The following is a 16050-nucleotide window of genomic DNA, read 5'->3' on the forward strand; positions in this document are numbered from 1 at the left end:
GTGCACTATGTAGGGAATATAAATCAATTTACTTATACACTATGTAGTGCACTATGTAGGGAATATAAATCCTTCACTTATACACTATGTAGTGCACTATGTAGGAAATATAAATCCATTTACTTATACACTATGTAGTGCACTATGTAGGGAGTATAAATCCTTCACTTATACACTATTGTGGATATACAAATTGCCATGGTGATGGTGGACGCTGGCGCATTTGGCTGCCGCTACCGTTACCGTATTTTACCGTATTTTACCGTATTTTATTGTATTTTTATCGTTTTTCGTTTTCATCTTTTTACACACCTTGTGGATCTATTTCTTTTAAGTTACTTTTGATACTTTTATTTGTGCTTTTGATACTTTTTGTTCTTTCTACTGTACATCGCGTCTGCGGCCGGTGGTGAACGGTGGATGAGTTTTCCTGGGATCGGCACGATGTTGAACTATTCCGTTGACCAGCTGAGGAAGTTCAACAACTGCACTACTCCATCGTGTATTTCAGTCATCAAACAGCTTGGACTCCTTCCCCGGCCTCGTTATATTCACAGGGGCTCCCGGAGAAAGCTTGTTTATCTTCGAAACGGTAACGCTATTCCATCCTTCTGGTCAGCCGTGCGCACTGTCGCTCCGCAAACACGTCATCAGAGCGCTGCTGCCTTGCACACCAGTAGCGGTGTAGTCTCCATGACAACGCTGTCCACGGAGTGGGATGGGAAACGCGGAGTGGACTTAGCAAATCTCCGTTCTCTTCCTCGTTCCTCACAGCCAACTACACAACAATACCACTTGAAAATGGCATTGCTTAATGTTCGTTCACTCAACACAAAAAGTACTGTACTTAGTGAATTTATATCTGACAGTGAACTAGACTTTTTCTGTCTCACTGAAACTTGGCATAAACCCTTGGATTATTTTACGTTAAATCAGACCACGGCAATGGGATACTCGTATATTGATGAACCTCGTATGGAAGGGCGAGGTGGTGGTGTTGCTGCAGTCTATAGGGATGATATTAAAATAACCACTTTGTCTTTTCCTGCTGCTCTTTCTTTTGAACACCTGGCTTTCAAGTTGTCAGGGCCTTCTCCTCTGGTCACTGCTGTAGTTTATCGTCCGCCAAAGCCAAACGCTTCCTTTCTCTCTGATTTTTCAGATTTTTTAACCCAGCTTAGTGCCCTCTCATCCTCTGTACTGCTTATGGGTGATTTTAACATCCATATTGATGACAACAACTGTAAATTTGCCAGGGAATTTTTGGAATTGTTACAGTGTTTTAATTTCACACAACATATACATTTTCCAACTCATAAAAAAGGTCATACTCTTGACCTTGTCTGCTCTACTGGTGTCCTAGTTCATCAGCCGTCCAGCCATGACCTTACTGTCTCTGATCATTTGACAATCATCATGGACATTGAGGTCACTAGGCCCATCACTAGAGCTAAACGTAAAATATCCTTCAGGAATCTTCAATATATCTCTCCCTCTGCTTTCTCAGATTCTCTTGTTAAAAAGATGTCTGTCTGTCCTGTACTGTCTAGTAATTCATCTGACCTTGTCGATTACTATAATGACATACTCGCCTCATGTCTTGATGAGCTGGCTCCTTTGAGAACCAAATTTGTTTCATTTAGTCATTCCGCACCATGGTACACAATTGAGCTTCACCAAATGAAATCCCGTAAACGCCAGCTTGAAAGACTTTATAAGAAAACCGGTCTAACAGTACATTATCAGATTTATTCTGATTATCTTCAACATTACAAAGACGCTCTTACGGCAGCCCGATCCACTTACTATTCCGAACTCATACATGCTGGATCAACAAATCCTAAGACTCTCTTTTCCAGAATAAATAAACTTCTCAAACCAGTTGACAATACTACCAATTCCTTTACAGTTGACAAGTGTAACTCTTACCTCTCATTTTTTCAAACAAAAGTTGAGAATATCCACAATTTTCTGACAGTTTCCCCTGTCATCTCTGTTTCTCCGCCTATCTCATCTCAATTTATTACCCAGCCTCTGTCTCAGTTCTCACCTGTGTCTCTTTTGGACCTATCTGAGATCTTAACAGGGATGCGAAGCTCCACTTGTGTTTTGGATCCTGCTCCATCAAAACTTGTTAAGGGTTGTTTTCCAGTTATCTCATCACTTATCACAGAGATAATCAATTCCTCTCTTAGTTCTGGCTCAGTCCCTCAATCACTCAAATTGGCTGCTGTTACTCCCATACTTAAAAAACCTGGACTTGACTCTAACATTATGAGTAACTTTCGGCCCATTTCCAATCTTCCATTTCTGTCGAAAATACTGGAACGTGTTGTTGCCTCACAGCTCAAAGATCACCTAAATTCCAATAATCTATTTGAATCATTTCAGTCTGGTTTCCGCCCCCAGCACAGCACTGAGTCAGCCCTCCTCAAAGTCACAAATGACCTTCTTCTTTCCTCAGACTCTGGACAAATTAATATTCTCGTCCTCCTTGATCTTACTGCAGCTTTTGACACCATTAATCACTCCATTCTTCTGTCCCGCCTTGAATCCTCTGTCAACATCACTGGTACTGCCCTTTTGTGGTTAAGGTCATATCTCATAAACAGACAACAGTTTGTTAATATCAACAATTGTAGTTCTGCCATTGCTCCACTGTCCCAAGGCGTTCCCCAAGGCTCAGTGTTAGGTCCCCTTTTGTTTATTCTTTATATGCTCCCCCTTGGTGACATCATACGTCGGCATGGTTTACATTTCCACTGCTATGCTGATGATATTCAGCTTTACATCTCCTCCAAATCCATTAATACTGAACTTCACTCCACTCTGACAAATTGCATCACTGAAATGAAATTGTGGATGAAAGCTAATTTCCTCAAATTAAACTGTGAAAAATCAGATATGATCATCGTAGGTCCTACAACCCTGGCAAAAACCACAAAAAATTTTCAAATTACCATTGATAATGACACTTTGTCTCCGTCTTCTAACATCCGAAATCTTGGTGTAATTTTTGATAGCAACCTCTCTTTTGACCGCCATGTAAATCACATCACCAAAACTGCTTTCTTTCATCTAAAAAACATAGCACGTCTACGTCCATCACTCTCCTTTTCTGCCGCCGAAACCTTGATTCATGCTTTTATTACATCCAGAATTGATTATTGCAATAGCATCCTTTATGGTACATCTAACAAAATCCTAAAAAAACTTCAGTATATCCAGAATTCAGCTGCTCGCCTCCTTACTCATACTCGCTCCCGTGATCATATTACACCTGTTCTACAAAAACTTCATTGGCTTCCCGTTGCTCAACGCATTCAATTCAAAATTCTTCTATTCACTCACAAAGCTCTCCATAATCAGGCCCCATCCTACCTCACCGACCTGCTCCATCAGCACATTCCCTCCCGTAGCCTTCGCTCTTCTGAGGCTAACCTACTGTCCATACCCTCTAGGACCAAGCACCGGACCTGGGGTGACAGGGCCTTTTCCATAGCTGCTCCATCTTTATGGAATGCTCTCCCCAAACACCTACGAGATTGTCCTGACCTGTCCAAATTCAAGTCACTTCTCAAAACTCATCTATTCAGAGTGGCATTTAACTTGTAACAACACAAAATAAATGCTTTTATTTTTGCTATTCTTTTTAATAGTTTTTATACTTAGATCACGACAGAAATGTGAAGTCCTAGATCCTAAAACTTGTAAAGTTTTCAGTTTCCTGATTGCATGTAAATCTGTCCTGTTTCTGTCTAATTTTAAGAAATTGTTCTATATTTGTTGTTCTCTCTCATAATTTAGCTAATTTTTAATGAACTGTCTTATGCTGCTCTCTTTGTTTTTATCTTAATTATTCTTGATGTTGATGTACTATTTTGATTTTGTACTATGATTTGTATGGTGTATGTACGTATTTGTTTTGATTATTTGTCTTATGTAAAGCGTCTTTGAGTATCTTGAAAAGCGCTATATAAATAAAATGTATTATTATTATTATTACTATGTAGTGCACTATGTAGGGAGTATAAATCCTTCACTTATACACTATGCAGTGCACTATGTAGGGAGTATAAATCCTTCACTTATACACTATGTAGTGCACTATGTAGGGAGTATAAATCCTTCACTTATACACTATGCAGTGCACTATGTAGGGAGTATAAATCCTTCACTTATACACTATGCAGTGCACTATGTAGGGAGTATAAATCCTTCACTTATACACTATGTAGTGCACTATGTAGGGAGTATAAATCCTTCACTTATACACTATGCAGTGCACTATGTAGGGAGTATAAATCCTTCACTTATACACTATGTAGTGCACTATGTAGGGAGTATAAATCCTTCACTTATACACTATGTAGTGCACTATGTAGGGAGTACGAATGTATTTGGTATGTTGACAGAAGAGCAGCTCGCATTTTCAGTGTTACTTACCTTGTATGTTTAAGGCAGGACGAAGTGAAAGCTTCTCAGATCCTCACAACATTAATATTTAATTATTTAACGATATAAAGCTTAATAAGTTAAACCGTTATGAAATTAAAAGTGTTTTAAACTCCATTAAGCCTAAATAACAAGCAACTGCAGCTGTGCATCCGCCTCCATCTTCTTCTTCGTGTTTTGTTTTTGATGGTCGATCACATACTGTGTGCACATTCTGCCATCTACTGTTTACACGTGAGGCTGTCCAGGATCGCGGTGGACACGGTACCACCCAGAGGCAACGTGTGCAAGGCAGGAAGGCATCCAATCACTCAATCAATCAGTCAGTCAAATCCAAACAAATACTTCATTTCTCAAGTATAAAAATGTGTTTATAGTATGAAGTTGGTTTGCAAAGCTTCGTCTGTATAAATTATTGTATAATCTTCGGATATCTGTTCCTATTTTCTTTAAATAAATGTTTATTATTATAGTTTTAGAGTTGTTTTTTTTTATTATTATTTCGAACAGGCAGAGTTGTGGAGAGCCACAGGCGAGGTCCTTCAGACAGACTTCATCATGGCGGCCTCCATAGTGAAGCTGTTGAAACCTTGGACACCGAGGTAAATAAAACAGTCGTTTTTATTTAATCTTACATCAGTATTACAATAGAGCGTTAAACATTAAAGTAACGATGCACTTAGTACAAAGTTATTATGGAACATTTGAGGTACTATAAATGCAATGTCCCCGTGTGCTCAGCTCTTACTGCGCATGCGCATTAATTCTATAACATAATAATGATACAGAGTTTTATTATAAATTCTGTTTGTTTTACTTTATTGTGAGCAGAAATGGGGGATTAATGACTAACGTCTTATTCTCCACCTCAATGTCATTTTATGTCATGTCTCTATGATTATATGTTTATTATATATGTATCCGTATATGTATAGATGGATATATTCTACACAGTCAAGTCACATTATTATGAGCACCAGTTAATATCCAGAATAACGTGTGCAGCACGGACAGCAGCTAGACGGGCTTAGAGTGACTCAATAAGGTCCTGGTAGGTTGTCACAGGTATCTGGAGCCATACTGACTACAGTGCATCCCACATCTGCTGGAGGGGGTGTGGGGGAGGATCCAGGTGGTCCCACAGATGCTCAGTTGGATTGAAGTCTGGGGATTTAGGGGATAGTACTTGGAAGTCTTGGTCATGCTCTTCCAACCAATGTGGGACACTTCTAGCCGTGTGAGATCCCACCTGTCCCAGGGCAAACAATCAGCATGTATGGGTGTACCTGATCTGCATGGATGGATTCATACCCAAATATGCCTTCCACATGGATGAACGGGCCCAGAGGATGGCATGAAAACGTTCCCCAGACCATAACGCTGCCACCACCAGCTTGTTTTCTTCTAGCAATGGTTGCAGGGTGTTTGTTCTCTGATTTTTCCTTTCTGACACAGACACATCTATCCGTTTGATGAAGCAGAATAGAAAACGTGACTCATCAGAGACCCAATCGGAGGTTCAGTTCTGATACTGCCATGAAAATTGAAGCCTTGAAACCAGCCGTCTGCTTCAGAGCCCCATACACTGTAGGGTTCATTAAACTGTTGTTTTAGACAGACGCCTGGTAGCCCCCTGGTTCATTTTGGTGGTGAGCTGCTATATATTTATATTATATAGCACATTGCAGTTTTTGCACATCTTGATCACACTCAAGTGCTTTATTCTTTTATATTGCACAACTTTGTATTTTCTGTGTTTAATTTGAATCGTTAATTAATTTTGTAATTAATTAAATGAATTGTGTACATTTCTTTTTCTCTGTTTTTCTCACTCATTAACTGGGCAGCTATAAAAGGCATTTCACTGCTAGAGATGTACCATGTATGACCTGTATGTGACAAATAGTTGTTGTTTTTTTCATGCAAAAGTTTGTGCATCTCTGTTTAAATTCTATGAGATCATAGTCTGTGGGTCATAGTACCAGACGTCTGCAGTGCCAACATTGCTGCTCCTACTAGATGCACCAAAAATTTTCGGAACTTACAACGGACTTTATCACGGACTGGACTGAACAATGAAGAACTCCAATTTTTTTTGCTAGCTATATCTTTCAGTTCAATTTAATTCTGTGTTTGTATGATTTGTGTAAATCATATTTATTTAAAGTTTCCTCCAGGCTACCCAAAGCGGATGGAGGTCCCTGCTGTCTGGTTCCTCTCAAGGTTTCTTCTTGTCATTTTAAGGGAGTTTTTCCTTGCCACTGTCGCCCTCGGCTTGCTCAATAGGGGTTTTTGGTCTGTTGGTCCTGGATTCTGTAAAGTTGCTTTGAGACAATGTCCATTGTAAATAGCGCTATATAAATACATTTGACTTGACTTGTGTCTTTGTTTGGAGAGGCAAATGATTTCACTCAGGTTGACAGTTATGCCATCTGACCAAGTGTTTTGTTAGGGTTATTGATGTTTCCTTTTTATTTTGGCTTTAACAACAATATTGAAACTTTTGAATCTATCATTGTTTTTTGTTGTTTCACTCTGGGATCTATTCAGTAAAAATGTGTGTATATGTATGTATGTATGTATGTATGTATATATATACAGTGTATCACAAAAGTGAGTACACCCCTCACATTTCTGCAGATATTTAAGTATATCTTTTCATGGGACAACACTGACAAAATGACACTTTGACACAATGAAAAGTAGTCTGTGTGCAGCTTATATGACAGTGTAAATTTATTCTTCCCTCAAAATAACTCAATATACAGCCATTAATGTCTAAACCACCAGCAACAAAAGTGAGTACACCCCTAAGAGACTACACCCCTAAATGTCCAAATTGAGCACTGCTTGTCATTTTCCCTCCAAAATGTCATGTGACTCGTTAGTGTTACTAGGTCTCAGGTGTGCATAGGGAGCAGGTGTGTTCAATTTAGTAGTACAGCTCTTACACTCTCTCATACTGGTCACTGAAAGTTCCAACATGGCACCTCATGGCAAAGAACTCTCTGAGGATCTTAAAAGACGAATTGTTGCGCTACATGCAGATGGCCAAGGCTACAAGAAGATTGCCAACACCCTGAAACTGAGCTGCAGCACAGTGGCCAAGATCATCCAGCGTTTTAAAAGAGCAGGGTCCACTCAGAGCAGACCTCGCGTTGGTCGTCCAAAGAAGCTGAGTGCACGTGCTCAGCGTCACATCCAACTGCTGTCTTTGAAAGATAGGCGCAGGAGTGCTGTCAGCATTGCTGCAGAGATTGAAAAGGTGGGGGGTCAGCCTGTCAGTGCTCAGACCATACGCCACACACTACATCAAATTGGTCTGCATGGCTGTCACCACAGAAGGAAGCCTCTTCTGAAGTCTCTACACAAGAAAGCCCGCAAACAGTTTGCTGAAGACATGTCAACAAAGGACATGGATTACTGGAACCATGTCCTATGGTCTGATGGGACCAAGATTAATTTGTTTGGTTCAGATGGTCTCAAGCATGTGTGGCGGCAATCAGGTGAGGAGTACAAAGATAAGTGTGTCATGCCTACAGTCAAGCATGGTGGTGGGAATGCCATGGTCTGGGGCTGCATGAGTGCAGCAGGTGTTGGGGAGTTACATTTCATTGAGGGACACATGAACTCCAATATGTACTGTGAAATACTGAAGCAGAGCATGATCCCCTCCCTCCGGAAACTGGGTCGCAGGGCAGTGTTCCAGCATGATAATGACCCCAAACACACCTCTAAGACGACCACTGCTTTATTGAAGAGGCTGAGGGTAAAGGTGATGGACTGGCCAAGCATGTCTCCAGACCTAAACCCAATAGAACATCTTTGGGGCATCCTCAAGCGGAAGGTGGAGGAGCGCAAAGTCTCGAATATCCGCCAGCTCCGTGATGTCGTCATGGAGGAGTGGAAAAGCATTCCAGTGGCAACCTGTGAAGCTCTGGTAAACTCCATGCCCAGGAAAGTTAAGGCAGTTCTGGGAAATAATGGTGGCCACACAAAATATTGACACTTCAGGAACTTTCACTAAGGGGTGTACTCACTTTTGTTGCTGGTGGTTTAGACATTAATGGCTGTATATTGAGTTATTTTGAGGGAAGAATAAATGTACACTGTTACATAAGCTGCACACAGACTACTTTTCATTGTGTCAAAGTGTCATTTTGTCAGTGTTGTCCCATGAAAAGATATACTTAAATATCTGCAGAAATGTGAGGGGTGTACTCACTTTTGTGATACACTGTATATATATATATATATATATATATATATATATATGTATTGTCCAGCTCTGATGTACCCTGGTGTATTTGCTCTTTCAGTCTGTATCCGGTTCGGTGGAGCCGCTACAACCCGTACTACCTGGAACCAGAACCATGTAAGGATGTGTACTCGATCCCGGAGTCAGAGCTCACCCCGGAACAGAGAGAGGAAAAAGAGCTGAAAACTCTCAGACCAATTAAAGCTGCGACATCCAGCAGCACCAGCTCACCGTTCGACGATCCTGTCATCAGGTCACATGATCTTTACATCATCTTTACATTAAAGCTTTACGCCGCATCATTTATGAACCATACTGATTTGTAAATCCTGTCTCATCTACCCATCCATCTATCTATTCATCCATGCAATCATCCTTCCATGCAATCATCCATGCATCCATTCATTCCTCAATCCATCCATCTATTTATCCATCCATCTATTCACCCATCCAATCATTCATTCATTTATCCATCCAACCATCCATCCATTTATCCATCCAACCATCCATCCATCCAACCATCCATCCATTTATTCATCAACCTATCCATCTATCCATCCAAACATCCATTCATTTATCCATTCAACCATCCATCCATTTATCCATCCATTTATCCATCCAACCATCTATTCATTTAACCATCCATATATCTATTTATTCATTCATCCAACCATCCATCCATCTATCCATTTATCCATCCATCCATCATCCATCCATCCATCCATCCGTCTATTCATCCATACAACCTTTGTCAATTCCTTTGAGTCCATACATACAGTCTATATCTATTTATCCAAACACTTCAACTATCCATTAATCTATTCATCCAGGATACAGCGCTGGTGAGTGAATGAATGAATGAATGAATGAAACTCTAATATTAGTTTATGTTCCCTCACAGTAAGTTCACCAACATGATCATGCAGGACGGGGATAAAGTTCTGGCTCGAGGAATCATGACGCAGGTGAGAATAAAGTTCTAACAACACACAACATGCTGATAGATCAGGACCGACCGCTGAACTCAGACTGTATAAACACTCATTACTCAATACTTATTTTGGTTCATTTGGAATTCGGAACACTTCTATTGGAACTTGTATCAGTTATGCTGTATGATTGTGTGTATGAACTAGAGATGCATGAATACCGATACTGGTATCGGGTATTTGCCCGATACCGCGCTCATTAACTCGTACTCGTACTCGCAAACGAGGCTCCGATACTAAACATCCGATACCGTGTGCCTAGTGCACGTTGCTGCGTTATGCCCGGTTCACACTACACGACTTTTGCCCTGATTTTCGCTCGGCGACTGGTCGGCGCTAGATTTGCCGGCTCGGGAGCAACTCGGCTCTCGATCGCTAAGTGTGAACTATCCAACAGCTCGATCCGACCGGCTCGCCGAGCGCTTGGCGACCGGATCGAGTTTTCTAGCATGTCAGATATTTGATCCAATAGGTATTGGTATCGGTATCGGCAAGTACAAAAATACATGTACTTGTACTCGGTTGGGAAAAAAATTGTATTGATGCATCCCTAGTATGAACACACACTGTATTTAATATTTTTGCTCGTCGTATAGTGTATTAATACCTATACTAAATATACTTTTGTACTTTCCTGTAGAGGATGTTGTAGAGCCTAAATGTCAGCAGCCTAAATGTCACATTTCTTTTCCTCTCTCAGACTCTGGAGATGATCAAGAGGAAGCAGGTGGAGAAATACCACCGCGCTCCAGCAACCGACAGGGAGGCGATGGAGTGTAACCCGTACGCCATCTTCCACCAGGCCTTAGAGAACTGCAAACCCATCATCGGTCTGGCCAGCATACAGAAAGGGGGGAAGTTCTACCAGGTGAGTGAGGGTTAAATGTTTAATGTATCTAATGTATCTAGTCAGTAAACACACACACGATTAAATGTTTAGTAGAATGTTAGTGTGATCGTGCATCTGTTTATACCAATCCTCATAATGTAACAAAGAAGGAGTCATTCACTGAGTCATTTAGGGAGATCCTTAGCTTTCATGTATTCATTCAGCGTTCAGGGAGTCTTTATGGATTCGGATGCCTAATAATTAAAGAAAACATAAAGCATTGATACGAGAAATCAGTCCTGAAGTAATGTATGGAGTTATTCAGCACTCAGAGAGTCATTTAAGGACATCTTTAGCATTTATGGAGTCATTCAGCACTCAAAGAATCATTTGAGGAATCAGATGCATTTTTGGATTCGGAGCAGTAAAGGATCCAGATGCAGAATCATTTAAGAAGACATTGAGCATTCAAAGACTCGTTTGGGAAATCAATTCTGGAGTAATTTATTGAGTTATTCAATATTCAGGGAGTCATTTAGGGAATCAAATTCAGTAATTCAGGGAGTCGTTGAATCTTCAGGAACTCATTTGACAGATCAATTGTGGAATCAATCAAAGAGATATTTAGCATTTATGGAGTCATTCAGCACTCAAAGAATCATTTGAGGAATCAGATGCATTTTTGGATTCGGAGCAGTAGAGGATCCAGATGCAGAATCATTTAGGAAGACGTTGAGCATTCAAAGACTCGTTTGGGAAATCAATTCTGGAGTAATTTATTGAGTTATTCAATATTTAGGGAGTCATTTAAGGAAACGCAGAGTAATTCAGGGAGTCATTGAGTCTTCGGGAGCATATTTGGCAAAATATTTATGGAGTTATTCCACTTATAGGGAGTCATTTAGGGTGTCATTTAAGGAATCAAATGCAGAGTAATTCCTCGAGTCATTGAGTCTCAAGGAACTCATTTGGCAAATCAGTTATGGAGTCATTTAAGGAGAAATATAGCACTAATGGAGTCATTTAAGGTGATATATTGCATTCCATATATTGCACAGATGATTATATTGCATATATTGCATTTGGAGTCATTTAACTTTGGGTGAATCATTTGGGGAGTCATTTAGCTTTTGGACGGTAAGTGAATTAGGATTCAAAGAGTCATTTAGTTAAATATTAATCATAATTTAAGGAGTCATCTATTGAATCGTTTAGAATTTAAATACTCCTTTTCAAATTTGATAGTGCACTCATGTCCTTCGTCTCTCTCAGGTTCCGGTCCCTCTGACGGACAACCGGCGGCGTTTCCTGGCCATGAAGTGGATTATCACAGAGTGCAGAGAGAACAAGAACCGGCGGACGCGCATGTACGAGAAGCTCTCGCAGGAACTGCTGGCCGCGTTCAACAACGAGGGGAGCGTCATCAAGCGCAAACACGACCTGCACAAGATGGCCGAGGCTAACCGGGCGTACGCGCACTACCGCTGGTGGTGATGAGGTTTCGGATTCTTTGTTGGACCGGTCATGACGGGTGTTTGTGGTTGGACGAGCTTGTTTCTGTTCTGACTGACCTGCAGATGCAGGAGAAGGGAATGGGATGAATTAGAACCACGCTGGACTCTGTTTGATTAAATGTGAGACTCAAATCATCTCACATACAAGGAGTGTTTGTTTTTTCTATTTAATTTTAACAGTTACAATAAATAAAAGATTCAAATCGTCTCCGGGGATTTTTTTTCTATCTGTTAGTCTTTTCATCTGTTCGTTGTTAGATCTCTAAGCTGTGCTATCGCCCTGGCCGAGTGTCCATCAGATACAAGTGGCCAGGCGGGAGAGAGGGACGGATAAGGCCAAAAGTATAGTGTTGGCTGCAACTTTGCTGATATTACAACTTACTCTATTTTGGAAAAGCTTTTAAGCACAGTCTGTAAGAACTTGTGCCCATGAGGTCAGAAACTGGTGTTCTGATCTCTTCCCTGGGTGTTCAGTAGTGCTGAGGTCAGGGCTTTAAGCAGGCCACCCAAGTTCATTTCTTTATTATTCTTGCTCTGTGTACGAGGCACAGTCAAACTAAGGCAGGAAAGGGCCTTCCTCAAACTGTTGGCACACAGTTGAAAGCATAAAATACGTTTTCTGTCAATAAGGGCCCAACAGTGGCAACTTGGCAGGGGTGGGGTTTGAACCAGCGACCTTATGGATTACTAGTCCCGTACCTTAATCACTATGCTCAGAACATCTGAACTTTTATAGATTCAGCTGTTTATAAACCAGTAAGAATGCAGACACCCTGAACACAGCACCAGCCAATCCACCTACTGGTATAAAGTTGAGGAATTCCAAGGTACTACTAGGTAAACACGTCAAAAGTATTTGGACACTTGTTGGACGTGCCATTTCAAAAACAAACAATTCACATAACATAACAGAGTGACCTCTATGTGATCTGCTCATCTTTAACAACAGTGCAATGGATTAGGACCCTGTCCAGTGTATTCCTGACCTTTCGTGAGACTGGACCCACTGCATCCTTGACCAGGATGAAGTGGTTGATGAGAAAAAAAAATTGTATGGCCAAATGTATGTGGACACCTGATCATTGTTGGTCAATGCTTCTCACAAGACTTTGAAGTATGCAGACATCCCAAGTGTCCCGGAAGTTCCGGGAGTCTCCCGCATATACACAGCGGCTGCCTGATGCCCGCAAGTCAGATAAAATCTCCCGGAATCTAGAACGAGCGGCCAAGAGCGCACGCACGCGTATTAAATCCGTTATCTGATATACAGGGTGGGCCATTTATATGGATACACCTAAATAAAATGGGAATGGTTGGTGATATTAACTTCCTGTTTGTGGCACATTAGTATATGGGAGGGGGAAACTTTTCAAGATGGGTGGTGACCATGGCGGCCATTTTAAAGTCGGCCATTTTGGATCCAACTTTAGTTTTTTCAATGGGAAGAGGGTCATGTGACACATCAAACTTATTGAGAATTTCACAAGAAAAACAATGGTGTGCTTGTAACTTGTAACTTTATTCTTTCATGAGTTATTTACAAGCTTCTCTTTGTTTACAGCCATTGACATGTCGCAGAGGTTAACACGTGAGGAGCGGATAGAAATTGTGTTGATGTCTGGTGAACGCAGTACCCAGGTCATTGCAGCAGATTTCAATGCAAGACACCCTACGAGACCACCCATCTCCCATGCTACAGTTAGCAATCTGCTAGCCAAGTTTCGTGAAACTGGTTCAGTGTTGGATTTGCCAAAATGTGGACGCATGAAAACTAATGAAGAAACATCAGTGGCTGTCCTAGCTTCATTCAGCAAGAGCCCACAGCGTAGCACTCGCCGCATGTCACTGGAGAGTGGCATCAGTCGAACATCCCTTCGGCGGATATTAGCTACTCACAAATGGCACCCTTACAAACTCCAGCTGCTGCAGCATCTCAACGAGGATGACCCAGATCGGCGCACTGAATTTGCAGAATGGGCAAAACAAAAATTGGAACAGTACCCTCAGTTTACACAGAATATTTTGTTCAGTGATGAGGCAAACTTTTATGTGAATGGTGAAGTTAACAAACAAAACCACCGCTATTGGTCTGACACTAACCCACATTGGATAGATCCCTCCAAGACTGTTGGAACACAAAAATTGATGGTGTGGTGTGGTATATGGGGTACAAAGATAGTGGGGCCATTCTTCATCAATGGAAACCTCAAGGCCACTGGATATTTGAAATTGCTACATGATGATGTGTTTCCCTCTTTATGCACTGAAGCTGGCACGTTCCCTGAGTTTTTCCAGCAAGATGGTGCACCACCACATTATGGGTGTCAGGTCCGAGCATTCCTAGATGAACAGTTTCCTGGAAAGTGGATTGGTCGTCGTGGGCCAGTCGAATGGCCCCCAAGGTCTCCCGATCTGACCCCCTTAGACTTTTATCTTTGGGGTCATCTGAAGGCAATTGTCTATGCTGTGAAGATATGAGATGTGCAGCACCTGAAACTACGGATACTGGAAGCCTGCGCTAGCATTTCTTCTGCGGTGTTGCTATCAGTGTGTGAAGAGTGGGAGAAGAGGGTTGCATTGACAATCCAACACAATGGGCAGCACTTTGAACACATTTTATAAGTGGTCAGAAACTTGTAAATAACTCATGAAAGAATAAAGTTACGTTAAAACCAAGCACACCATTGTTTTTCTTGTGAAATTCTCAATAAGTTTGATGTGTCACATGACCCTCTTCCCATTGAAAAAACTAAAGTTGGATCCAAAATGGCCGACTTCAAAATGGCCGCCATGGTCACCACCCATCTTGAAAAGTTTCCCCCTCCCATATACTAATGTGCCACAAACAGGAAGTTAATATCACCAACCATTCCCATTTTATTTAGGTGTATCCATATAAATGGCCCACCCCGTACAATCTAGTGCACTATGTAGGGAACATAAATCTGTTATCTGATATACAATCTAGTGCACTATGTAGGGAACCTAATTAATTATGTAATACACTATCTAGTGCACTATGTAGGGAACCTAATTAATTATGTAATACACTACCTAGTGCACTATGTAAGGAACACAAATCATCATCTAGTTATACTTTCTAGTGCACTATGTAGTGAACATGAATGCGTTATCTAATATACAATCTAGTGCACTGTGTAGGGAACATAAACCAACTGTCTAATTCATTATCTAGTGCACTACGTAGGGAACATAAATTCATATCTAAAATACTACCTAGTGCACTATGTATGGAACATAAATCCGTTATCTGATATACAATTTAGTGCACTATGTAGGGAACCTAAATCCGTTAACTAATACACTACTTAAAGCATTATGTAAGAAACATAAGTCTATTATCTAGTACACTATCTAGTGCACTAAGTAAGGAACATAAATTCTTTTCTAATATACAATCTAGTGCACTATGTAGGGAACATAAATCTATTGCCTTTCACGCTATCTAGTGCACTAAAGCATTAACACATTAATGTGTTTGTACCGTGAACAGTTAGCCTAGTAGCTCACTTAGCAGCTCCTAAAAGTTCTGTTATCACCCATATCCTTTGTTGTGTGCGAGAGGTTTTTTAGCTTTTTTTTTCCCCCTGTCCAGGGGTACCTCCATGAAATTAGTTTTTGAAACTTGGGATGTCTGAGTATGTCTGTGGGAATTTCTGCCCATTCAGTCACAACATGATGGCATTTGTGTATCTGGGAAAGTTGTAGCCTAGCGGTTACGGTACTGGACTAGTATTCAGAGGGTCACTGGTTCAAACCCCGCCAATGCCAGGTTGTCACTGTTGGGCTCTTGAGCAAGGCCCTTAACTTAGAGACTTAGACAAGCTTTATTGTCATTCATTACACACCCATAATTGCTTAGACACTATACGGTCACAGTACTGTAGGTCGCTTTGGATAAAAGCGTCTGCTAAATGCCGAAAATGTAAATGTTTGACATTCCAGTTCATTCACACAGGTGCAGTCATGCTGAAACAGGAAAAG

The 16050-nt window shown here is 41.0% G+C and overlaps 1 protein-coding gene and 1 pseudogene across 1 annotated transcript; one reads left to right on the forward strand and one right to left on the reverse strand.

The window, feature by feature from the left end:
* Nucleotides 1-16050, reverse strand: part of LOC134301883 (zinc finger protein 850-like) — a 102360-nt pseudogene that overhangs the window by 11150 nt on the left and 75160 nt on the right.
* Nucleotides 4972-12248, forward strand: mrps7 (mitochondrial ribosomal protein S7). The gene is made up of 5 exons (XM_063016814.1): nt 4972-5057; nt 8775-8966; nt 9615-9678; nt 10403-10570; nt 11804-12248. Exons 1-5 carry the CDS (start codon nt 5014-5016, stop codon nt 12023-12025), a joined length of 690 nt encoding a protein of 229 aa, XP_062872884.1. The 5' UTR covers nt 4972-5013; the 3' UTR covers nt 12026-12248.

This window comes from Trichomycterus rosablanca, chromosome 2 (genome assembly GCF_030014385.1).
Source record: "Trichomycterus rosablanca isolate fTriRos1 chromosome 2, fTriRos1.hap1, whole genome shotgun sequence".
NCBI lineage: Eukaryota > Metazoa > Chordata > Actinopteri > Siluriformes > Trichomycteridae > Trichomycterus > Trichomycterus rosablanca.